Here is a 27,342-nt window from a genome sequence, read left to right as displayed (position 1 = left end):
GATTCTCGAATTATGCAATAAAGAGCAAAAGGAAAGGGTTAGGAGATCTAAAACTAACAACACGGGTATGCGGGTAGACGGATTCAACATAACCAATTCCTGCTTGGCCAGAATGGCTCACAACCTTGCAGGAACGGTGCAATCTTCAAAGGAACTTGGAAGATTTTCAGATTGGAGACGCACGGCTAAGCACCCAATTCTGGCGTAGCTCAAACGGACACCTGCAATTGAACTAAGCACAATCGAAGGCTCAGGTTAACCACACAAAAGGATACACAATCAGAATATCCTCAGTGGTATGAGCCCGAATCTATCAAATACCTGCACACCCAAAATAGAAAGATCTATCTAAAATGCTGAAAGAAACCATGCAAACAGGATGAAAACAAGACAATAAACACCAAATCAATGTTCATATATTGATCTCAACTGCCTATTACAACAATTTCTGCAGCATCTCTATGCTACTGCTAAGATCTAACCTATTCTAACTCTAAAATCTAACTATCTAGCAATTTCTAACCCTTTTCTCAATCTCTAACAATCTAACCCTTTGCAGAAGAAAGGCCTCTGGCTTTTATAGATATTACAATTTTGAATCAGAGGCCAGGATGGACTGCATCCAAGGGTCCTGATCTGTCTTCCAGAAGCTGACAGCCTTGACCAATGCTGAATTAATTCTCAGTTATCCAACTAGCAACTATCTCAACTACCTGCCACTATTTGGCTTTAATTCAGGTCTATCCAATCTTCTTGGTGGTTGGGAATAGTTATCCACAAAAATATCTTGCACGGGACCCATAGGCAGTTTACAATAAAGCAATTTCAGCTTTTTAGGAATTGAATTCCTTGAATTAAATCCATCTGTGTCTCTTTTTGAGAATGCATAAACTTGCAGCATTCAGAGTGTTCTTTGGTCTGTGGCCTCCAATTTCGCCGGTGGACTTCATCTTTGTTCAACGACACGGTTCCCAATGCTCGGTTGCTCTTGCGCTCCTGTATCTTTCTTTTCCAATCTTCAGCGCCTGGCCTTGAATTGCGATCCTTCCTAGATTCGCATTTCAGGTCTTTCTCCTGGTTCTTTGATGACGTCCTGCGATCAACCAATTTCATTTCATTAAATTAATTTGAAAAAATTAAATAATTTAATTTTAACAAACATTAAATTTAATTACGACGTCTGGCTTGAGAAGCTCTTTGTGAGATGTATCTTGAAAATGCTTCTCTTTCTCTTCAATTGTGAAATCTGATCCTTGGTCTTTTACTTCTGCGTATTTTACCTTTGGAGTTTTGGACGTTTTAAATGGGTTTATGGCGCGATTCTGGAGGTTTGAAGAGCTTCTGCAGATTCTAAAACTCTAACTCTCATGCTTTCTAGTAAATTTCGGAGAACGGAGGACACCTTGAAATTTGCAAAAACTTCGGACCTTTTGGCGTTCTTTGCAAATTCGGAGCATTTGAACTTTTGAATTTTCAAAACCTTTCACTTTTGGCTCATGGGTCCGAAGTTTGAGGACTTAATGCGAATTTCGGACCTTTGCCATCCTTTTGCAAATTTCGGAGCTTACATATATTTCGCAAAAATTGCGATTTTAAAACATTTCGTCCCTAGGGTCCGAAAATGAGACTTCACGTTTTACCTTTCCCAGGGGTCCGAAAATGGACTTAACGTTTTACCTTTCGGAGCTGGAGGCGCTTTTAAAAGATTTCGCACTTTAAACTTTTCTTCGGGGCTGGGGTCCGAAAATGGGTGTCCAAGGCAAACTTCGGAACTTGGAACACTTTTGCAAAATCGCGTTTTTAACATTTCGCCCCTAGGGTCCGAAAATGGACACTTAAAGTGTTTTTCGGACCTTGAAACACTTTTTGCGATTTCGTCATATTTAGAAATTTCGGCCCTAGGGTCCGAAAATGATGTTTAAAGGTGAATTTCGGACCTTGAAACACTTTTAACCTTTTCAAGTATAAGTGACATTTCCATATGTCTTTCTCCTTTCTTATACTTTAAGTTATATTCCATATATACTTTCAGGATGTTTGAGAGTGGTTTCAGACCTCCAGGAGTTATATTGCAAATTCTAGTTTTTGGAGGTTTCCTCAGTTTTCAGAGTTAGCCAAATTTCAGGATCAGGGAATTCCAGACTTAGCCAAATTTCAGGATCAGGACAGAAAGGCACAAACTGGGGGTCCCTGTCCAAGACGGGGATGGGTGTGCGATTCGCACAACAGGACCAGAGCGAAGTTATTAACAAGTTGATATTTTTGCCATGCCTAGACCCAATATCCTCCAAATTGCATTAAATGCTAGATTCGCTAAAAAAAAAAAACTTGAAATATTTAATTAAGATGGCATTTAACAATAACGCATGGGCATTTAATTAATTAATTTAGCCTTTTAAAAAATCGAAATTATTAATTACAAAGGCATTTAAATTAATTAATTATTAAATTAAATAAAAAGAAAGAGCGCTTGGGGTATTATTTAATGTTTTTATAAAGTCGGCCTCCTTTTTATTTAAAATTTTGTTTATTATTTGCCTTATTTGCAAGGTCGGCCTCATGGGTAAGTGGAAGGTGAGCGCTCTATATATTGGAGGTGTTTTTTTTTATTCAAATCATTCATTCATCCATTATTCCAAGTACGATTTGGAGAAGAACAACAAGGTGCGAAATTCATCTTGAAGGCTATTGGAGAGGCGTATTTCTTGCTAGTTTGGAGGATAATTTCCAGATTTTTGAAGACATTTGAAGGCGAATTTCCAGATTTTTGAAGAGGAAGGTGGAGTTCTTTTCCAAGCTAAAGGAGGTGCATTTTATCCAAGGGAGGTCTTGATCTACATTTTGCCTAGCAAATTCTCCTATTTTTGCATCTTTTTTTAGAATTAATTCTCAAGTGGCTTAGTAAATTTAGGAAATGATAATTCAAAGATTTATCATGAGGTTTCCTAATTTAAAACTTAAATCCTCTTTCTAGTCTATATTTCCACGTTGCAAAATATATTACTAATTTTGAAATGTTGTGTAGGTATCAAGATGGCGACTCCAAGCTCGAAGGATCTGCAAGTCGGAAGGTTCTCCTCAAGGAAAATCAAGCCAGATCAAGGACGGTCTCCTCAAGGACGATCAAGCAAGGACAAGGGCGGCCTCTTCCAATCCAGCATTCCAAGGCGAGGTACATCATCATCCTGCAAATCAAGGACACAAGAAGTTAGAACAAGGGTTCGTTGAGGAAGCAAATAGTTCTAGATGAATTAATTAAAGCTAGCTTCTCAACAACATTAAGTTGAATATCTACCAAATTACAAGTGTCAGACAAGGTGGCATCCCAGTCATCGCTCATCCAGTCAGTGTGGTCCACCTCTGCATGTCCAGATTCAATGTACCTAACTCATGGAAGGTAGCACAAACTCCGATGTACCTACCCTAGCTATCCATTGGTGGAATTTTTTAGAGAGGACATGTGTCCAAGCAATACAATGTTATCATTGGTTAAGCATTAAATGTTATGTAATGGTTGTAACAAACCCTAATTAGGGTTTTCATTGTTGAATCTTGGCCATTGATCTCGAATTGATCTAAGCCGTCGAATTGTATTGAGGGCACTATATAAGCCCTGACATTTCATTTTGTAAAAGGGAATTTTTAGAAAGAGTTAGAATATAGTTAGAAGCAGTTAGAAGTATTAGAATAGCAATTAGAGTAGAGTAGAGAGAGAAGGCAAAGATTGTTGCCAAGATGTTGTTGTAAAAGACTTGTAACTTCATTGAAGAAATGGTGAAATTTATGGGTCGATTCGACAATTTGCATGGTCTTTATACTTCTCATATTTGATTTCATGTTATTAGATGAGTGGAAGAAATATGCTTGATTGATGGTGAAATTCGTATATCCATACTACTAGCAGTTTGTTGATTGCAGACTTACCTTGTGTAGTCAACTGGAATCGTTCAGCTTAAGCTCAATTTCAATTTGTCGCTTCTTCATTGATATGCATCAACTTGATGGTGTCTATGCTTGCAGTGATGATTTGAACATCATAAAGCTTTCCTTCGAAGATCGCACTAGCCTTGTGGAGATGGTCCTGCGATGTCAAAACAAGACCTAGTTAGAGTTTCATCAAAGATCAATCATTGCTCCTACATTCTTAGTATTAGGATTAGATCCTCTCTTCGCCCTCATCTTTTTTCCATTTTTCAAATCTAAGGCAGTAAGATCCTGTGTTCCAACAATATTCAAAGGCAAATCAGAAGTTCAATCATCAAATGTAAGTCCCCTTGTGATTCCAGCAAATCACATCATACCACAAAGAGCTTATCCACACGTAGAGATCCTACATACAAGAACCTTGAAGTTTCTCCGATTGATCCTTTTCGCGATATCTTCAGCATTCGGAAACTTTATTCAAGAGAGGATAAGATGCCTTTGGGTATTTTATTCTGTGTATGATTGTGTACAAAATACACGTCAACAGGCCCCTTGATGAAACAACATTCACAACGACCACTGGTGCTTATCCACACGTAGAGATCCTACAACGAAGAACCTTGGAGTCATCTTGATTGATCCTTTTTCGCGACATCTTCAGCAATCAGAGGCTTTACTCAAGAGAGGATAAGGTACCCTTGGGTATTTTATTCTGTGTTTGATAGTGTACAAAATACACGTCAACAGGTTGGACGTCTTAATCATATGACTTGAGCAAGTTGTCTAATGAGTTCGTTGGCTTTTAGTTTTGATGGGCATGTTTAGGACCCTAGTGTGAAGGGTTATACCAACAAGCTAGAGGGAGCTATTTTTGTCCATGATAGCAAGTTCAGAAGCCAGTAACAGTGTAAAAGCAATTCAGAAAATAGCATCAAAGTTCAGATTTTTATCAATGAAGTCTAAATATGTGCAATTATCAGGCCATACGGTGAAGTGTACTGATAAAGACATTGAAATTATGTGAATTTCTTAAGTGATCAAGACATAAGGTAAAGCAGTGGAGTGACCTGAAGCTTTTACCTTGTCTGATAATCATATCCCAAATGAATTTTGAGGTTTTATGTATACATAGAATTAAGCAAAACTTATGGGTTTTGGTCTACCTATAATTTCCCCTTTTTGGGACATTAATAAGTCAATTTAACAAATTAAGTTTTTAGTTGTCAAATTATATCAAATTTAATGACAACTTAATTTAATTATTTAATAGAGTAATTAAAGCGACTTTTCATGTCAACAAAGAATAATAAAAGAAATGTCACTTTATTATTATTATTTCCCATTTGTAAAACTACATTTAAAAGTGAGGGAGATCTGAAAGGGCTTCTGGAAGCTTCTTGAGGAGTATTTATAAAAGGCAGTGCGGGCTTCATTTTTGAGTATGCTTGGATTATTATTTTCTCTTGGAGAATTTGCAAGCTTCTGGCTTTCAGTTTCGTGTCCTAGGATGGAAATCCTTGGGTTCTATTGGATTGGACGAAAACCCAATTCCATCTTCGGAGGTAGATTCACTCCAGGATTCACATTGAGCATATTCGCAAATTTATGGTGTTGCCTGAGCTTCATCCAGCTAGGGTTCGGTGTTTGGTCTTAGTTTAGTTAATTAGGTTTGCAAGTTTTGGTTACGAAAGGATTTGAAGCTGTGTGCTTGATTGAAGATTTAAATAAAATTATATTTTTATTGTGGATACGTGTGGTGTGGTATTTGAATATCTTGATCTATTTGACTTGTCTTGGCATGGTAATCTTGTTGGGGTGTTATTCTTATTTATCTTGGTGTATGTTTAATGCTGGAGATCGGCGCTAAAATTGTGGAGTTTTCCTATGAACATCAGAAAGACTATTAACAAGTGTATGAATGAATGTTTTTAATTACGTCCACGAGGCCAAGCAGCCTATGGGACCCACAGATAGCTAGCGAAGAAACTTGTACATCCAAAACCCAACACCTATATTTCCTTTTCTTTCCTTTTCTTGGATCTTCTACTATGTAACTTGACCAAAAAATCTGCAACCCTTATTATCTTCTCTTCTTCGAACAAGTCACCCAAGCTGTTCCCTTTTAATGTCTCAAAATAATTGATCTAGATGTCCTTGTAAGCTGAACATTCCATGATGTAATGCCAATCTGTTTCAACCGCTTCTTGAGTGCAATATCTACACCTTCTGTCTGCCCACTCCTCTTTAGGTATCATCCATCTTCCGGTCTCACATCTAAGTTGGTGAGAACTTGTTCTTATATGAGCGATTAGCATTTTTTCTTTCCATTTTATTTCCATTCCTATGTAGGTCTTTTGTGTGTGGTCATATGTAGGGTTAAAATCTTTGACATAGTATTCCTTTTTCCTCCCAAATGGTCCTTTCCACATGCTTTCTTTGAAATTTCCTTGCACATACTTTTTTATTTCCCCGTTGTTATTTGGACATTCACTTATGCTAATACCCCACTTGCTCATCCATTTGACATTTTGTTTCATCCACGTGCTCTTTCTTCTATCTAATTTTTCACTAGCTGCCATTTTTGGCCAGCGATGAGTCTCCATGTTATCTAATCTTCTTAGATAGCTTAACAGCCGAATCTAACGCCTCAATGGGGAAATCCCCGGCCTCAGCTAGGACAATCTACTATGGAACCGTAGATTTAATCTTGAGGCTATGTGTGATTAAATGTTTTTGCAATCTCTTTATCTGTCTCCATTTTTTTGCTGAAGTGCTGCTACCCCAAACTTCACATCCATATAGCACCACTGGGACAACTAAAAGCTCAAAAAGAGTTTTCTTTGTCTTCCAATCCCATAGCTTGGCTCTTCTGCATCTATTTTGCAATGAGTATAGAGCTTTCCATCCCCCTTGTATCCTTTTTGCTCTACATGTTTCCCAGTTGAGTTTGTTGTGGAAATCAAGACCAAGATACTTATATTCATTTACCACCTGTAAGGGGCTGCCTTCAAAAACAAATTCCCTATGAACCTTCTTTCTCTTCAAGGTAAAGATCATGACCTTAGTTTTGGTAGTGTTCACCTGCATCCCCACCTGATGATAAAAGAGCTCTAGTGCTTTTAAGTGTTCCTTCAAATCTTGTGCTGTTTTTGCCATTAAAATAAGATCATCAACATATAAAAGCAACTTTATAACATAATTGGTCAAGTAAACCCCTCCATCACCAAACTTATCAATCCACTCCTGTAATTTGTCAATGTATACCCCAAATAAGGTAGGGGATAATGGACATCCTTGCTTGACCCCGATATCACTTCCAAAACATTCTGAAAATCCCTGTTTGGTTCGGATTTTGACCAAACTTGGTCATACAGCCTATGAACAACAACTCTATATTGTTTTGGAATTTCCCATTCTTCCATCCTACTCCACAATTTGGTCGTAGGTACTATATCAAAAGCTTTCTTGAAGTCAACAAAGCAGCAAAATACCTCCTCTCCCTGTTTATCCCAGACCTTCTCAATCAAGTGTCTAAGTGTCATGCAATGATCAATGGTAGAATGTTTTGGCCTGAAGCCCGCTTGCCCTTTTGCTCGCTTTCCCTCCTTTTCAGCCCAAACACTGATCCGTTATTCTATCATGCTCCCAAACAGTTTGCCAAAAAGAGGATTGATCATTATGGTGCGATAATTTGAAGGGTTGTTGATGTCACCACTTTTGAGCAAGGGGATGACAACACTAGTCGTCCAATTTGTCGGAAACCCATACTGAAGGACCTCATTGAATATTTTTTTTAATATGAGTAGTGAGAGCCTCTAAACCCCATTTTAAGTGTTCTGCTTGTAAACCGTCTGTGTCTCGAGATTTACCGATTGCTAACTTCTTTATTCCTTCTTTAATGTTTTCGGAAGAGAAAAGTTTAGCTCTTGAATTAATTATTGGAGGGCTGTCTTTATCTGCCCCCCTCTCATATAGTTGCTTTGATACTCTAACCATTCAAGATTTGTAATATTGTTCTCTTTAATCATGTCTTGCTGCTGTAATTCTCAAAGCCTCTTGGATTGTGCCTCCCAAGTGATATCAACTCCTTTCTTCTAGTTTGCATATAACCTTCTGTTTTCAGTCTGATCAGCTTTACATATTCTCTGTTATTACCCCAGCTTTTAGCCATTTTCTTTGCTAGAAAGCTATTTTTATTGCCTCTTTTAGGCCTAGACCTTTTGCAAGAATTGAGGGCCTTGAGAATAATAGAGGTCAGCATGATGATGAGGTAGAAAAGACGAATTGGAAATTCGTGAGTCCCTAGAGTCTTTGGCTCAGGTTTCCTATTCTCGATTGCTCGATGAGGGACAAATTCCCGATATGGTATAGGTTTGTTTCAAAAAGTTTAACAACTTGTGTCTGCAGGTTTCTTTCTTCTTCATCACGTACTAGGGATGAGCTGCTGGTACTGGTACTAGATTCAGAGTCGTCGTTTGAGTTAAGTGTATGGTTTGGCTACTGGCTTGGTTGATGAGATCTTCATGTACTTCGTCATTCGAGAGTGGCAGGTTTCCAACTCACTCCACGTACGCAGTCTTTCTCTCTCTCAACTACGGCTTCGTCTAGCACTCCGACTCCTACTTCTCGTTGGACTTGCCAAACCTTCAATGATTCCTCGTATCTGTCGTCTCCACTCACTTTGCTCTCTCAGGTGGAGAGATCTTCTTACCAATCCCTCCCCTTCCTCTTGAGTGTTTCTGGTATGTCGCTCTTTATTTGGTCGTAGGGGCATTAATTGTTGGGGGTACGACGTCTGCCAATATCCCACTCTTCTTCCTTCCTACGAGTCCTCTCTTCGTATCGTTTTAGTATCTGTTGCTGATGTTGCTCTCGGTTAGTCTCCTCTCGTTGGTCTTGCAATTTAATTAGGTTCTGTGCCAACAACCTTGGGATTCTTCTGAGAAGATTGAAGATCGCTAGGTTCATTGTGAGTTTGTCGCGTACTATGCCCTTAGGGACCGCTCGCCCTCGAGCTTCCCTATGCACGTACTGCATGACTGAAACTTCCCATAGATCTACCAAGTCTTCTGTTAGTCAATCTTTTCGTGCTTCTTGTGTTACCACTTCTTTGCTGTCACTTTCATTTACATGTACTTGTTGTTGGAATGATCGACCCATTATGCGTACATACCGCTTGCCGTCATACCGATCTCCGAGTTCGTATCGGCAACAACGCCAAAATGTTTATTGCCGAATGGGATAGTTTTACAGAACAATAGAATAACAATAGAATAACAACAAAATAACAGAGTAACAACAAATGAATATTTAACACAGCATATGGTAGAATGATGTTTCTTTATTACCATGTGTAATTCCTTACATCAACAACATGAACTGTTCCCGATACAATAACAACATAAATAGTGCCAAATGGTTGGTTAAGGCTGCCAACTGTCGACAACCGACCCAACTCTCAGGAACTAATTACACCGCCCTTATTAACAAAACATAACAAGTCATATTTATTTATGAGCGGCATATTTGCCGTCTACAAAACCTTGTTTGGGGGGCATCACAACTTCATCCTTAGATCTATGTAGTCTCTTAGAGGCATATAATGTTATAATCCTCCATTTATCCAATCTCGTCGAAATTGATGTTGTAGATCAACCAACGTGGGTTCATTTCCTTCTCAATGATCTCCTTTAGATGGTTGGTATTATTGGCCTCGAACTTGTTGTAGGTATATGCCTATTTGGAATTCGATTATTGATGGGTTGATTTCTATTGCCTCCTTTTTTTCCATTACCCGGTTGATATTATTGTTTACTTGTGCTAGTATGTTGAACAATTGAGTCAGTCTCTCTTGAGTGTTTCTATGTTCTGCCATGAATTGATTCATTTTATCATTGATGAATTGTCTTTATCTTCTGCTCATCTGACATGTTTCACCACAGTCTGGCAGGTTCATTAGCTCTGATACCACTTGTAATGTCCCTTTATTTAAACTCTTTAAGGTTTTGGGACTATTTACTTATAACTTCAATTGCAAGAGATTTTTTTCTATTTGAATCCTTTAATTATAACATAAAATGTAGTATCTAGATATTTTGCAAAACTTATATGGATGATAGTAGATACCACTTATGTAAGAATGATAACTTAGGAATTTCTATACATATATTGGTTCACGCTAACTTGATTATTCTTAGAATATACAATCGATAACTTAAGCAATATATTATGTACAAGTCTTATTTAATGTATGGCATATCTTTGATATTTAAATTTGCAATATGTAGCTGTTATTGATTTGATAAGATGGAGTATCTTTGTTGTCTCTGATATAGCTATGAGGATTATGCAATGGCAATCTCTGATATGGCATGCTATACTCCAATCTGCAATTGTGAAAGCTTATTCACTTGGTACTATGGAGTTAATCTTGCTGTTCCTGATATGGCGATGTAAATTATGCTGTTAAGTCTTCTCCCTATCTCTTATAGCGACGATGCTATAATTGCTATTTCTGATTATGCTTTGGAATTATGCAATGGGTATTGTGCTGTTCCCAATTGCTAGCTTTAGGTGTATGCAACTGATTGGCCTTGAGAAGGCTACTGCTCAAATGAGCGATCCAAATATGGATAGGTATAAGAAAATAAGTATTTCGATATATCTTTGAAAGGTATCAATCCTTTTTAAGTATCTTAGGATATCAAATGGTTGCAACCAGTGCTTAGGAGTGGACACATCCTTTCCTAATTGCAGCCTTTGTCAAGGATTAATCGATCCTCTAGTGATCACATGTTTCTAACTAATCGCTGCCTTTCAAGACTTGTGAACTGCTCATAGGAAATCTTATCTTCTTCTTATGATGTATATTGCATAGACTCCCTATAATGGTAATTGCTGTACATGGTTACTGTATACATATCGCTGCTCCCAATAGCCACATTTCGATGGTAATTGCTGTCTGCCATTCACCACTCAAACAATTCTGTACATTATCCCTCACCGTGGCTGCTTATCAAACTATTACTCTTCATCTATAAAGTCGGCTTGTCTGATTATTACGACTTCAAATACTGCCATTCTTTAACCTCTTGTGGTTCTCTACATTGTTTGTTCAGAATAATCCAAACTTGCCTTTGCTCATATCGAGCTCCTTGACATAGATATCATTGACTAATTTTTCCATGAATGCCATCATCTCTGTTTATAAAGATAACACAAGGAGCTTTCTCACCCTACAATTTCATGAATCCTAATTTATTGTTCTTGTTATGTACAATTTTATTTAGAAGTGTCCTTTGGTCTTGAAAACTATTATCGTTCACATAATTGTTTGCTTGTTTAGATTAGTTGGGGACATCACAGAACTATAAATATCAGATTAAATTTGTATATAGTGTGTTATTTGATTTAGTCTGGCATTAATTTGCTAGCTTGAAGCTGGGAAACTCCTTTTATGTATGCAAAGTTTATAAAGCAGAAATATGTATTATATTTCAGAAGATAATCAAATTATAAAACTAAACATATATATTATATTTTAGAAGATAATTAAATATATAATTACCAAGCTCACTTTGAATGATTGTTGTAGGATGTCTTATCTTACCAATGGCTAGAGGACTGCTTGAAAGAAGGATCAAAGCTATCTGTTGAGAACTATCGTCTTCAAATATCATTTGAAGATGCACCAAGATCTGAATCTGTGACAAATTCATCAGAACCAAATGATGCAAACCTGGTGCATGACCATTGTTCAGGAAGAACCAAGAGGACAAAGAATTTTAGTAATCATTCTGATGTGGTGTCCTCTGAAAATCAGAATGAAGGGCAGAGTATTGCACTGATTGGCAAAAATGCTATGAAGAGAGGAAACACATCTGCCAATGATCTTATTGCACAAGAGTATACAAACACTGAAAGTGGTGATCACAAAGAGCAGTTGAATGATGGAACTGATCTACATAGTGATAAATCAATATCTAAGACATTGGTTTCTGGTACTAATAATTCTACAGATACGTTGGATGAGGCAAGTCCCAATTGGGCAAATTTTTGTTATTCTGGAAACTTATATTTTTCTTAGATTAGTTCGTATGAGAGTGGAAAGGTTACCATTCCATATCTTTATAATGTCCTACATTGGCTGAAACAAGGTCTTGCAGAAAGGTTTATATCTATTTTACAGATGCAAGAGGGATTTATTATGAATATTAAAAAGCATAAAGTTGGTATGATTTTTAACTTGATATTATTGATTAAATGGTGTGAATGTACAAATAGTATCTTGCAATAAGTTTCATAATCCACATCTGAGGACTTGTCAGTTGAGTGGACATGAGGGCTTAGATTTGATTTGCTTCTGCAGTTATCAATGCTGTACAATCCACCTAACTTAAACAGAAATATTACAGAACCATTTGAAAATCTTCGCAGCATTTACAAAGGTGATAAAAGTCTTTGAATGAATCTTGAGCATTACTAAATATGTCTCTTTGTTTTCTAAATCAAAAGCACCTGATTTATCAGCTGGCACTATATATTTTCAGCACTGGGTGATGATAGGAGGTCTTTCAGCTACAATAAAGCTATCTCCGTTTTGGAGAAGATTCCTTTTAAAATTGTTAATGTTGATCAAGTTAAGGGTTTGCCTGCAATCGGCAAATCTCTGCAGGAGCATGTAAGTGTTTTCTGAGCTGATATTTCTCTTTTAGTTTTTCATCCTTGACAAATAGATGGGTGCCTTTTAATAATGTACTTCTCTTGGATGCCTTTTTTGTGCATATTTTTTGTTTCTCTGAAGACATAAGATGCATCTAGTAATGATATGAATTCCAAGAAAATACTAAGTGCTAGTTACAAATTCTTGTTCTGTTGAAAGGAAGCCAAATTTATTAGAATTATGCTTTCTATGTTTATGTTCAGATACATTCAAATTCATTTGTTCATGTCAATTATGAATAAGAGATGTATATCAAATGCAGATAAAGCTACTTATGAAAATTGAAACTTGCAATTAATTATTAAATCCAACATTAAAATTGGAGAACCCTTCAAGTTATGCACAAATGTAGAAGTTAAAATTTGTGACGTCTATTTCACATGACCTTTATTTTCTGAGAGTGTACCTTTAGTCATTTATGTTCCGTTAGTTCAGGAGTCTTTACAAGGAAAGTTTGCAATTTTAACAGATGAGCTCCATCAAAGGTCCAAAACAAACACAAAATTTGACACAGTGAGTGAACACATTTCTCCAATATATCATTGAAATATTTATTCCTCAAACATGCTAAATGAATTATAATTTTTTGTCTGTTCAATGCTTTTTAATTCATGAAAATATCTTATTTTCCTTGAACAATGAAGGACCTTGTATTGTTGGATCAATTAATTCACAGTTTTGTTTCACTGATCCATGCAAATATGCTTTAGCTTACCATGGGTATTAATATACTTAGTTCTGTAAAATAATTTCCATCTGAATTGGATATGTCAAGTTGAGAAAAATTATCGAACAGTTTTATTGCAAGGCAAACAAGCTTAGAAAGTTTGTGCACATTAAAAGACTTTATTTTTGAACCATAAACAATGCCCACATCAAAATTGAAATATTTTGTACTTCTAGTTCCAGAAGATCTAGTAAAATATTGTAATCACAAGGGATGCTTCTTTATTCCAATAAAAACTTGTGTTTTTATAGATTTATTTTTTAAAATATTTTCTGCAGATATTTAATTTCATAGATTCAAATATAGTTTGGTTAACCTGATGAGTGGATCTTAAAGGCAAGATACTTCTTGGTGGTGATGACATTATCGTCTTTTCATTCTCAGGCTTCTTTTTGTGACCTTTTCTTCTCACATTTTAGTCACTCTTTTGATTGGTAAATTCTCCTTCTAGGGTGTCATTTTTTTTAGATGCGATGACATGGGATCTCTCTTCCTTCAAATTTAGGAATTTACCCATGGCCTTTACCGGAGTACAGAACACCAAATTTCAATGTGGAGTCTATTCAATTAAACATTTAACATTTATACATTTAACCATATAAAATGTGTCTTGCAAATTTGAACACAGGTTTTGCCTCATCAAATCCTTGATTTACCATTTGAGCTCATCCTGTTTTGTATGTCTTAGTCACTTATTATTCTATAGGAAAAAATAGTATTATTTTCAATTATATCACAGAATTGTTGCTTGGCAGATTCAAGAGATTATTCAGACTGGACGACTGTCAAAGTTAGATCATTTTGAGAATGATGAAAAGGTCAGTATGGGTTGTATGAATTTGAGTTTGGTTTATTATTTTTTTTGTTTAGGACCTTAGGTATATGCTATCATCAGAAACAACTGATACAGAATATCTATGCAGTTACTAGATTTGAGGTAGAGTTTAGGTTTTCATGAACCTGGTAGATACTTAAAATGAAAGTAGTTAGAAGATTTCAAGAAAGATTCCTTCCTTCATTTTGTGAGATGATACTAATGCACAAACACTGTTCCGGTGCGTGTAACTAAACTATGCTATTTTTTCCTTTTTTGTTTGAAAAATATCCAAATTTTTTTAGTCTTTTGAAGAAATGCATCTTGCATTACTTCAAAGGGAAACTTACTCACCTAAATTGAGCATTATGATTTGAAGGAAAGTCCTTACCTGCACAAGCAAGGAAAGAAATCACTTGTGTGTGCACTCCAATGGGCAAAGGATTCACATCCTTGGAAAACCATTCGAGCTTAACCTGTACAATAAAGGTGAAATAGTTTCTGAAAATTCACAACCTCCCCATATTGACTGAGGACATATCTTCCTGAATCGTATCCTGGTATCCTCTCCTTCAACCAGATTGTTGCCTACCAAATCATGTGCAATGATTTTTTCAACTATTGTTTTAGACTATTGCAGAAGCAAGGAAAGAGATCACTTGGGTGTGTAACTCCAATAGGCAAAGAGTTCACATCCTTGGGAAACCACTCAAACTTAGCCCGTACAGTAAAGGTGAGTTTTTTTCTAAAAAGTCACATCCTCGCCATGTTGAGTGAGGACATAGCTTGGCATCCTCTCCTCTAACCAGATTGCTTCCAATTAAATCATGTGCAATAGACTTGTTAACTATTGCTGACCATCTGGAATTGAATTAATCATGCAATCCAACCACAAAATCCTCTATCTGTTTCACACTTCTAGAATAAATGGTCAGCTGTCTTCTATTTTGAAATACAATGCAAAATATCATCTGCTATACGTGCTAAATTTACTTAAGTTTGCTTTGGCAGCTAAACCTTGATTCGTTAGTAGCCATCCTGACACCTTGTGTTTGAAGGAAGTTCTTGGTTTCCAAATGGTCTGACATTGCTACCACTTGTTCAAGCAGGGCAATGGCATTAGACTCTTACAGTGTCTCAACTCTCACTTGATTATATTGGTCCTTTTTCTTACACCTGAAGGATGATTTTTCACTTTTCTTCTTTCGAATCATTTCAGTACAGGTGTACACTCCATAATTACAGTTGGAAAAGGAAAATTTCTGTAATCATCTTACAGAACTCTTGAAAAATAGGTTGGTTTGCTTACATCAAACTTAAGCTCTGTCTTATTCCTTCCTAGAGTGCCACTGTTATCTGTCATTTTCCAAAAGCTTCTCCCGGAAAAAATTGTGAATCTCATATTACATTTAAGAACAATATAATTCAAATTGCATCATTGAGAACATCAGCAGGCTGAATCCATTGAAGATTCCTTTCACAACAATGAACATAAGGTAAGTGTATTAGAATAATATCTTTCTCTTTGTGTTATTAATGGTCATTTAAGTTGTTTCTAATTTCGCCTCTAGTTAATGATTGTTTCTTTTAGAAACATCATCTTTGTAACTCTATTTAAAGGAACTTTGTCTCCTTGATTAATTGAACAACATCGATTCTTTGAAATCCATATGCTTTTGCATCTGTATTATGGTATCAAAGTAGAAAGAAATTTTTTGTTTTTTTCTAAAAATTTTCGAATGAAATTTTTCATCATTGAAAAAACAAATCTAGGGCCTGTGGTTTTTTCTACTGTTCTTCGTGTTTTCTGTGGCGGATTTCTTTTTAACCAGACCTTCGTCCCACGACGCCATTAATCCTTTCTACTGTTCTTCGTGTTTTTTGTGGCAGATTTCTTTTTAACCAAACCTTCGTCCTGCGACGCCATTAATCTTATGCGCGTGACGCAATTTTTTCCACCTGCAAAATTTTTTTCTGCGATTTTTGGATGGAAATCTGCATTTTCGATTAGGGTTTTTACCCTTCAGATCAAGTCGATTTTTTTTTTCTGATTGCAGATTCTTGGTGGGTTTTTCGAGAGCTCAACTGGGTTGTTTTCAGAATTTTGTGGGTGCATCATTTTCCATGCCTCAAATTTCGTGCCCGTGGATTTCAATTCTGATTTCAGATTCTTTCTGGGTTTTTTGCAAGGATTTCTGGGTTGTCTTCGGATTTTTTTGGGTCAACCGTAAATTTTTTTTGAAATTTGTGCCAATAGTACTTCATCTGTTTTTTGAAGTCTGTACCTGTATCTGCCTCTATTTTTTGCATTGGAATTTGTGCCTGGACTTGTCTTAGTGCATTGAACCTTGTACCTCAGGTTTTGTGCACTTAGCATCTTCTCAGTACCTCGTTTTTCGTGCCTCGAAAAATTGTGAAGATGGCTTATGGGCATCGATGTTTGTTTCGGTTTTTAATAATTTTTTACCTGAAAAAAATTCTGATGGGTTTTAATATTTTTTTTCCCTTATAAAAGTCTCTGGGTTTTTAAATATTATTGTCCCTGTAAAAAAAAATCATGGTAGGGTTTATGATTTTTTCCTCAAAAATTGTACTTTGCTGCAGTCTGGTTTTAGTCGCACCTGAGTTGTTGTGCGAACATCTGCACTAGTCTCTTGTTTGCAGTCTATTTTCGGGCATCTTGCTCATCTGCAATAGTTTGGAGGGTTTACCGATTTTTTCCTAAAAATCATGACAACTGTTCTTGGTGTGTCTCTAGTTACAGGGAGGAACAATTCTCCAACATCAAGTTGGACGGTTGGTGTTGTTTTGGGTATCTCCAGAAGTTCTGCAATTTCTGGGAGGGTTGGTGGCAGACTCATCTCAAGTGGCAGAGTTAGTGGCAGGCTCTTGTCTTCTATTGGAGCGTGTTTTGAGAAGAAGGGGGCAACCTTCTCTGTTATTTCTCTTGGTAGTTAGAACGATGAGCATTAAGGGAGGGTATTAGAATAATATCTTTCTCTTTGTGTTATTAATGGTAATTTAAGTTGTTTCTAATTTCGCCTCTAGTTAATAATTGTTTCTTTTAGAAACATCATCTTTGTAACTCTATTTAAAGGAGCTTTGTCTCCTTGATTAATTGAACAACATCGATTCTTTGAAATCCATATGCTTTTGCATCTGTATTAAAGTGGGACTAATATTTCTGCCTAGCACCAGATTCAAAAGGGTACATCTTAAATAACTGTGTCCATTTTAGAAGTAATTTGAGATGTTAGCCAGCCCTAAAAGATGTTAAACCTTCTAGGTGAAGTTTGGATGCATTACAATTAAAGGTTTCCTTATGCCTTTATTGCTGATTTAATGCGATCTTTGCCAACCAGATGATAGTCTATCTCTATGAAGCAGATACTAGCTAAACAAATACATCTATGAAAATACCTTCCTTTCAATGGATTAGCCTTATAACTGGGAGTGCATACTCTGAGCAGACCCAGCCTCACAATGGGTGTGCTATTCCACAGGTTCAGGATACATGTTTTCTCAGATCCTTTTTAAGGATTATAAGTTTACAACACATATCCCATTGGTTAAGCCCTGGTCTATTGAACTCAGCTTTGTTTGCTAAGTTATGATTTAGTGCCATTTATTTTGTTACAGATTGCTTTACAGTTTACATCCACCACCCTATAAGGTTCATAGGAAGGAGTGAACTGAAAATCATTTCATTGCATTACATCTAGTTTGTAATGTAAGATAACACAACTTTTCATCAGAGAACACATTGACAAGTATGTGCTTGCAGTAGACTCACCAATTAGATAATAGTCTATCTTTGTGAAACAGGTAGTACATTATACAAATACATCTATGAAAATAGCTGCCTTTCAATGGAGTAGCCTAATATAAATGGGAGTGCATATTATGACAAGACCCAACCCCGCAATGGTTATGCTACTCTGCAGATTGAAAAGACATGTTCCATTGTATACTTTTTAAAATTATGACTTATAACATATCCATTAGTTAAGCCTGATCTATTTAGCTTAGGTTTGTCTGGTAAGCTATGCTTTACTGCCATTTAACCAGTTATGAGTTACTTTACATTCATAATCATAGGAAGAGAGTGAAGTAGACATCATTTCAGGGCATTACATCATACTTGTAATGAACCATCTCACACCAATTGATCAGAGAACACATTTACAAATACATGCTTGCAAAATCCTTTTATATATTTCAGAGAACTATACAATAAAATAATTACTAGTTCAAATTGTGGGCCACGCATTGGCAAATTCTTGAAACAACCTTCAGGGTAGATAGACAACTCAAACACCACCATTTGCAATATTATGACTGCTTTAATACAAATTAAAGGAAGCGAAAATAATTCCTATAAAGCATGTTAAGAAAACTTCTAAATCATAGCCTTTAATGTTTTTTTGGTGGTACACAACCTTTGGAGGAGTTTGCAAAGGTAGTGTTGTGAGGTTTTCACACATCACCCCATTGCAAATGTGGACCCCCACTTTTTTCTGCTTTCTAGGTTAGTTTTAGTGTCTTTAACTATTAAAATTTTATTCGGAGGGAGTGCAGTGTCCCAGGTTGAAGTAATGAGGTCATGTTTCACCCTCTAGGATGAATTAAGGTCAGTTATCTGTGAGGGCTTAGGAAATGAACGATTTTGTGATGATCATTCCATTTGATCATTATCATCTTACACCTTCAGGGTGAAGAGTCTAAGTTGTTAGACACAATACACCATTGAGAGGGGGGGGTGAATCAGTGGCTCTCAATCTTTTCCCTTTAACTTTCCTATGTGTGTATACCGGTTATCGAATCTAACTCAATGTAGGCTTACCGGTTAGTGAAGAGACTAAACACAAATGCATTCACACAAGAGGAACATCACATAACACCAACATATACGAGGAAAACCCAAGATGGGAAAAACCTCGGTGAGAGATGCTACTGGAGACTACTGCTCCAATTCAGCCTCACAATCAATCTTTGATTACAATGTTTAGGGCACCAACCCAAGGAGCACCAACCCCTGATTTTAGGGCACCAATCCAAGGAGCACCAACCCCTGATTTAGGGCACCAACCCAAGGAGCTACAACCCCTACACCAAGCTCCAACTCTGTGAATACAAAACATATTCATTTACAAGTTAATAGCCTTGTTACAAATGGATTTTGTAACTCTTCCTCAAATCTCTCTGCTGGATCTCTTGTCCAGTTCACTGCCAGTTCTCTCTCTTTGCCGGTTCTACTCGCTGCTCGTTCAGAAATTCTACTGGTTCTGCTCTTTGCCGGTTTTCTCCTCTCAACAACATTGCTGCTCTCCATCGGTACTATCTTCTGCCGGTTCTATAGCTGCCTTTTCTGCAATCTTCTCTACTTCTTCTTTGCCGATTTGACCTCTATTGCCGGTTGAACACTTCAACCCGGTCCTTCCTCACACTCAATCTCTTCTTCTTCTTCTTCTTTGATGAGCACTTGATTGATTTCTCCTTATATGCAACAACACTCCCTCATCCAGCGGCAACCTTCAATGATTTTTGGCTTGCATATTTATAATTGGTTTTCCTGCCAAAAGCCAATTCAAATTTTAGGTTGTTAGGGTTTCTTCTTCGACGTCGAGGCAAACCAAATCCAATCAGATCTCATTCGATCTGATCTCCAAGACATCTATCTGCACATCATTGCCATTAATGTGTCTTCCAATACACATTTTCTAAACTTAGCAAACATGGTCCTGTATATCGACCTTTATCTGTCAAAACACCATAAATATCTCAGCTGTTTCCTTCTCGAGGTCCTCCTGCAATCTGATTTCCCTTGCTTCGATTCAGGTGCCAACAAGTCCCTGATCTTTCTCTGTCGTTCACTCTGTTGAACACAGAGTACCACTGAGAGGGGGGGGGGGTGAATCAGTGGTTCCTAAACTTTGACTTTCGAATAAACTTCAGAATATCAGATATTCACTTTTAAACACTAAACAATCAAACCAATAGAACAGGAAAGAAAGCCAAAAAGATCATTCACACAAATCTAACTCTTAACACCAGATTTACGAGGAAAACCCAATGTGGGAAAAACCTCGGTGAGGAAAGCTGCTGGAGACTACTGCTGCAATCTAGCCTCACAGGTAAAACATTGACTTACAAAGATTTAGGGAACCAACCCAAGGAGCACCAACCCCTGCACTTTTAGGGCACCAACCCTTGCACCAAGCTTCAACTTGGCGATGTACATTGAAATACTATTTGAATATAGTTAAGGCTTCTTGTTGCAAATGAATTTTGCAACTCTTTGATCAAATAACTCACTGCCGATTGACAGTCTTTTCTCCTTCACTGAATCTCACACTACCGGTTGTGAGATCACTTTCTCTAATTCTCGGCCTCTGTTATCTTTCTCTCCCTCTCTCACACAGTCTCTCAACACACTGTGTCACACTTGCATGCTGCCTGGTCTGCCACACCTTGTCGGTTTGGCTCAAATGCAAAACTATAGTTGTGCCGGTAGAATCCTCTCACCGGTATGCTTGCTCACCTACACTACAACTTTCTTAGAACTATTTCTAAGGCTAGCAATTCTTCTCCTTTTCTAACTCTCTCTTTTCTCTTCCTCTTTTGGCAACATCAACTGCTCTGTCTTGAGCTCTCCTCTTTTTATCCCGTGATTTCCCGCTAGAAAGCAATTCAAACTTCAGAGCGGTTAGGGTTTCCTCTTCCCGACACAATCTTCATGAGATCCGATCCAGCCTGTCTTGGATCGATCACCTGTCCTTGAGGGATGCATCTGTACACGGTTTCCATTATCCAACGCATATTTGCTGAAAGTAGCAATCTCGAACACGATCTCCTGCCTTGAAATTTGTCGACACATAAAACGCTTCAGCTGTTTCCTTTTCGAGGTCTTCTTGAATCAGATTTCCTTTGCATTGATCCTGGTCCCAACTACTCCCTGATCTTCCTTTGTCATTCTTTCTTCCTCGAGCCGCAACGGTCAGTTACAATCTCGTGATTTGTGGCTGTTTCATTTATACTGATAGACAGTTTCACCAACCGTGTCGATGATGGCTTTACCAACCTCGGCCTATTTTCCACCTCAACTCCACATGACATCACCTTGGTCAATCACTCTGCTCACTCATACCGGTACACACTTTTACTAGTAAAGCCTTCTTCTTCTGCTGACTGGTAGTGCACACTATATCGCTAACACATCTTCACCTCTAGTGGTTTGTGACAACTTTAACATTCTGCCTCTTTATTATAAACAAGTAGCTATCCTTCAGACCGGTTTATGTCTTTTCGGTAACCCTTCATTCTGTCTGCTCACACTCATGTGAATATCCATCATGCCGATTGACATCAATGACAACTAAATGCCAACACACTCTTCCTCGACCCGCACTCTTCTAATCCGATCCACAAATCACGAGCTCCATATTAAATGCACACCTGTAGAAACACCTATCCCTACACGACACTTCACCGACCTCTGCGAGCTTGCCACTTCAACTCCACGTGGCATGCATGTCGATATCCACTTCAACAAAGATCTTTGTGTCGGCTAAACTTGGTCACGGACAATCAACACACAACCGGTCCTTCCTTTCTGCCAGTTCACTAACCCTGCCGATATCTCACACTTTACTGGTAACCCTTCATGTTTGCACTTTGCTGATCTGCCGGTGGAACACCTTAATTGGTCACCAGACATGTGTATCCATAGCATGCACATTCTCATAAGGTTGGAGCACATCACTTAGGCTCTTTGCTTCCTTACCGGTTCTCCTACTGACCGATAGTTTTCCTGATGACATCATGTCATCAACCTTCAACTGATTCCATCTAAGACATCTGCATACCGGCTGCATACACTCTTTGCAGTAGCGCCACTTTGCCTTCTTCTTCATCAGCCCAGACCATATCTCAACTAGTTTGTCAAAGTGACAAACCCATCACTCTTCATCTGTACCGACAATTCAACATGCCTTCTCTGTCGGTCCAGTGCATATCTCCAATCTCATGCACTTGAGGCATTCCTTTGATTCACCGTTAGATCCGGTGTGAGCCTTCAAACACCTGCCTTTACCTCTTCTTTCTTATCTCATAGAACTATGATGCACATTATGCATAATAGGAGATAAGCTCCACTTACCGGTGGTATTGAATCCTTGTCTTTTGCATCCTGCAATGCACTCATGTGGCTTCCTTGTTTGTGCAGCATATCTTCAAACAGGTACATGTGATCCGGTGTGGGCACATTCACTGTCAGTCATCTCTTCACATGGTGACTGCATCTTCATCTGGTGGGAGTCCTGCTGTTCTGCATCCCCACAACATACTGATGACCTGTACATCCTTCTTCTCCCATGTTGATGTTTTTCAGGCAACATTCCGCCTCTTCATCACAAACAACTCAAACACCTTGCTCATCTTACTTGTACACTAGTCATAAGCTTGCCGGTTGGCAGCTACTCACTGTCAACACATCACTTACTAGTTGACATACCCTCCTTACCGGTGATAGACTGTACCAGTAATCTGTCCATTTCATCCACACAGGTCAAACACTGACTCGTTTACCGGTGACTCCAGTGGTCATTTATCTGAATGACCTCTCTCCCTTACTTTACCGATGTTCTGCAATACAAGGTGATATCAAAGATATCTCATCCTGTACTCATCCATGACAGTGTTGCACATACATCTCTTATACCGGTAGTCATCCTATACCGGTTGACATTAATGATAACACAATGCCAACAATCTCCCCCTTTGGCATTGATGTTAACTCATGTAATCCGACATACTACATAATCTTTCTCCCCCTTTCTATAATCTATGGATTCTCACACATGTATGTTGTATACTACAAAATCCTTCTCTTTTTTTGACAACAATGGCAAAGGGCACTGTGAGGGTCTCTCACCTCCTTGTATTGACCGGTCTCTTTAACGAATGCATCTCCTCTTTTGATACCACTTGTTACATCTTCTCAAGTCACAACACTTGAGATGGAGGACTCAACCATTAATTGACACCAATTGAGCATGCAAATCTGATGCTATTTGTTAAAGCACTCAACTGCAGAAGGATGTGTCAGTAAATACTACTCACCTGCCGGTCAAACTGCATCACCTCCAATTTGATCCCAAATTTCTTTAGAATCAAATGTGATTGTACTATGAATACAACCAACCAAATGACAAGTAGATACCCTTAACATGAAATTCTGCTAGGTATTCCTACTGAAATTTCCATCATCTGCAGTTTGGGTAGTCAGTATCCTCACAAGTTCAAGCATGCCGGCTCTGCATCATAAGCACTTGAACTCCCTCCAAGTCATACATCTCGGGTTAGGTCCTCATCTCGGGTTAGGTCCAATACCGAGGCTTCAATAATCTCCATATACCGGTCGAGCTGTGCAACTGTGATCATCTGATGATCTTTCAACTCCATTATAACGACCACAGCCTATGACATGATCCTGGATGTACACAATGCCATACAATGTCATCATCAAGTCATAAATCAAACCGGTTAGCCCAAAAACATGCATGCCTGCATGATCAACCACTGGGCCAACATATGTCATTTAGGTCTTCATCAACACCACCTGAGACATAGACTCCACATTCCATGCTACCGGGGCTAATGCAATGATCTCCAACCTCATTGTCTTACATAACCTGCAAGTACCTGTTAGCATTCATACCGCCAACATCTTGCACATACTGGTTTCCTGTACTGGTCCATCATCACTACCGGAGCACCTTCCTGTAACTCCAGACGTTTTGTGTCACGGTGCATTTGATTTCAATTGATAATCTCCATCCATTGACACATGTAGTAGTGATCCAGCTCTGATTTGTAGGTGTGCATCCAAGACAGCCATTACACACACTTATCTTCTCATTTCCATCCTTCACATCGGCAACATCTTGTTCTTCCAAGTGTCCTTCACTGAGGGGGTGAATGATCTAGTCAATATGCTACTCCCCCTGAAGTCCTGCATCTCCTTTAGGCCTTAGGAGATATCACTTGTGCATTGAATACACAGTGCCGGTCCATGGTCTTCTTCTTCCATACCTGCTTGGTCTCATTCTTTTTCCCATTTTTCAGTCTTGGGTGTAGGTCTTACCATCTTCTGCTGATGGGTCCTTCTATTTCGGGATTCTGCATCATAACTGGAAGTAGTGCTATAGTAGTACATAACATCCATCCCAACTTCATGATTGGGGAATCTCTTAGCATACCGGTTTGACCATCTTCTTCTGGTCATGTTGCTCTGACTGACAACTGAAACCAGTGGACCTCTTGATCCTGCAAGGACATTTCTCCTTTGGTTTCATGCAGGTCTCTGACTTCCATATGCTCTAGATCCATTTCTAAGTTGAGCATAGCTACTATATTGGCCTCCATATGGCTGCAAGTTGCTCTTCCTGCATTCAAACTCTCTATGGCCAACTCTACTGCAGTTATAACAAATAATATTTGCATGATCGGGAGAGGGGACACGCATGTATCTACTCGTGGATACATTTTGCTCATATGCATGAAATCTATGAGATCTTAGATTATTCCTTCTAGACCCCTTTCTACATTCTTCTGCCCTATGGCCATGACCATTACATGCAAAGCAATTAAAACAGATGCAAAATCATATGGATTTCAAAGAATCGATGTTGTTCAATTAATCAAGGAGACAAAGCTCCTTTAAATAGAGTTACAAAGACTATGTTTCTAAAAGAAACAATCATTAACTAGAGGCGAAATTATAAACAACTTAAATGACCATTAATAACACAAAGAGAAATATATTATTCTAATACCCTCCCTTAATGGTCATCGTTCTAACTACCAAGAGAAATAACAGAGAAGGTTGCCCCCTTCTTCTCAGAACACGCTGCAATAGAAGACGAGCCTGCCACTAACTCTGCCACTTGAGATGAGTTTGCCACCAACCCTCCCAGAAACTGCAGAACTTCTGGAGATACCCAAAACAACACCAACCGTCCAACCTGATGTTGAAGAACTGTCCCTCCCTGTAACCAAAGACACACCAAGAACAACTGTCACAATTTTGAGGAAAAAATCGGCAAACCCTCCAAACTATTGCAGATGAGCAAGATGCCCAAAAATAGACTGCAAATAAGAGACTAGTGCAGATGTTTGCACAACTCCAGGTGCGACGAAAAACTGACTGCAACAAAGTACAATTTTTGAGGAAAAAATCATAAACCCTCATGATTTTTTTTTTTATAGGGACGAAAAATATTTAAAAACCCATAGATAATTTTTTTAGGACAAAATTATTAAAACCCACATATTTTTTCAAGGGAAAAAAATATTATCACCCATCAGAATTTTTTTTAGGTAAAAAATTATTAAAAACCGAAACAAACATTGATGCCCATAAGCCATCTTCACGCTTTTCGAGGCACAAAAAACGAGGTACTAAGAAGATGTTAAGTGCACAAAACCTGACTGCTTTCCAACATCAAGTTGGTTAATGACGCCATCTTGCACGTTTCCCAATGCATGAAAAAACAAAAAAATTGAGAAGAGGCGCTGGCACGAAATTCAAAAAAATCAAATTCCAATGTAGAAACAGAGGCAGATGCAGGTACAGACTTAAAAAAATGAAGTATGGCGGGCACGAATTTCAAGAAAATTTTTTTTGGCTAACCCAGAAAAATATGAAGACAACCCAGAAATCCTTGCGAAAAACCCAGAAAGAATCTGTTGTCAGAATCTGGATCCGCTGGCACGAAAATCGAGGCATGAAAATCGAGACACGAAAATCGAGGCACCCAAAAAATTCTGACGACGACCCAATTGAGATCTTGAAAAACCCACCACGAATCTGTACTCATAAATTTTTTTCGACTGAATCTGGAGGGTCAAAACCCTAGCCGAAAGTCAAAAAATGAGGGTTTGACCAAGTTGCAGGTTGCAGAAAAAATGGCGGGTCTGTACCGAGCCGAAAAATGCCGAAAATCCTCGCCAGACAGACGCAAACATGAAGAATCCCATTACACCGCATAAACACAGTCCAAAACGGACTTTTGAACACATTTTTTTTCGAAATTCTGCAGCAAAACTAAGAGGCTCGAAAAATCTCGGAAAAGAATTCACAAATTCTTTATTCAGGCTCTGATACCATAAAACAGATGCAAAAGCATATGGATTTCAAAGAATCGATGTTGTTCAATTAATCAAGGAGACAAAGCTCCTTTAAATAGAGTTACAAAGACGATGTTTCTAAAAGAAACAATCGTTAACTAGAGGCGAAATTAGAAACAACTTAAATGACCATTAATAACACAAAGAGAAAGATATTATTCTAATAGCAATAATCGGAGAAGGATAGCATATGACTTACAAATTTATTTTGCCATGCATGGGGAGATCTTACCGGTTTAGCATCTCCATTTTTGCTTCTTCGGGGATGGACCCTAGGTTGTCCATTCTTTGCATTTCTTCCATCTAATCTCTTCTTCTCCCACACTTGTCTTGACATGTGGGCGGTAGCATTTCTTTGTCCTCTACCGGTAGGAAGTCTTCTTTGTTTTCTTCTCCTGTTCTTGCTTCCAGAGAAGCTGTCTTCTCCCATCTTCCCTTTACCTTTGGGATCTTCATTGTTCCTCCTTCTTACAACACCGGTTTTCATTCTTGTCTGCAAGTCTTCACTAGTTATGGTTAGGTCAACCTTCTTCCGGGGAGCATTTCTGACTGTGAAGGTCTGCCCCTTGTTTTCTCCATTTGAGGAAACAAACAAAATGTCATTGTGGGGGACATTCTTGCTGGTGGAGCATTCACCGGCACCACTTTCTAAACCTTCAGTGTCCTTGGCATGCTTTTTCTTTTTCAACATTTTGTCCAAGGCATCACTGCTGCCATCAAACTGTATTCTTACCTTGAGCTCATCCTGATATTTCTCAAGGTCATTTTGGAGAATCTTCATTTCTCCAACTAGCTGCTGATATTCTTTATCTTTTACTTCTAGCATAGAGGCTAGATTACTGCACTGGCACTCCTTGGTGTCTCCTTGTGGAGACTTCAACTCTGAGATGCATTTCTCAAATTCTTCAAGACATTTTATCAGTCGGTTCTGCTCCATTACAACAACATTCTTGAATAGCTTGTATT

At 38.1% G+C, this 27,342-nt stretch overlaps 1 protein-coding gene across 3 annotated transcripts in view; it reads left to right on the top strand.

Moving 5' to 3' along the window:
* Positions 1 to 27,342, top strand: part of LOC131042942 (DNA polymerase lambda) — a 328,908-nt gene that overhangs the window by 42,493 nt on the left and 259,073 nt on the right. For 2 of the 3 annotated variants that reach the window (XM_057976281.2, XM_057976283.2), the window contains exons 3-6: positions 11,519 to 11,956; positions 12,293 to 12,371; positions 12,474 to 12,604; positions 14,129 to 14,191. In XM_057976281.2, the coding sequence (XP_057832264.1) occupies positions 11,519 to 11,956; positions 12,293 to 12,371; positions 12,474 to 12,604; positions 14,129 to 14,191 (711 nt within the window). The remainder of the gene's footprint in view (positions 1 to 11,518; positions 11,957 to 12,292; positions 12,372 to 12,473; positions 12,605 to 14,128; positions 14,192 to 27,342) is intronic. The other variant, XM_057976282.2, reaches the window with a different exon arrangement.

Source organism: Cryptomeria japonica, chromosome 5 (genome assembly GCF_030272615.1).
Source record: "Cryptomeria japonica chromosome 5, Sugi_1.0, whole genome shotgun sequence".
In the NCBI taxonomy this organism is placed as follows: Eukaryota; Viridiplantae; Streptophyta; class Pinopsida; order Cupressales; family Cupressaceae; genus Cryptomeria; species Cryptomeria japonica.
This window is presented reverse-complemented; position numbering and strand designations above follow the sequence as displayed.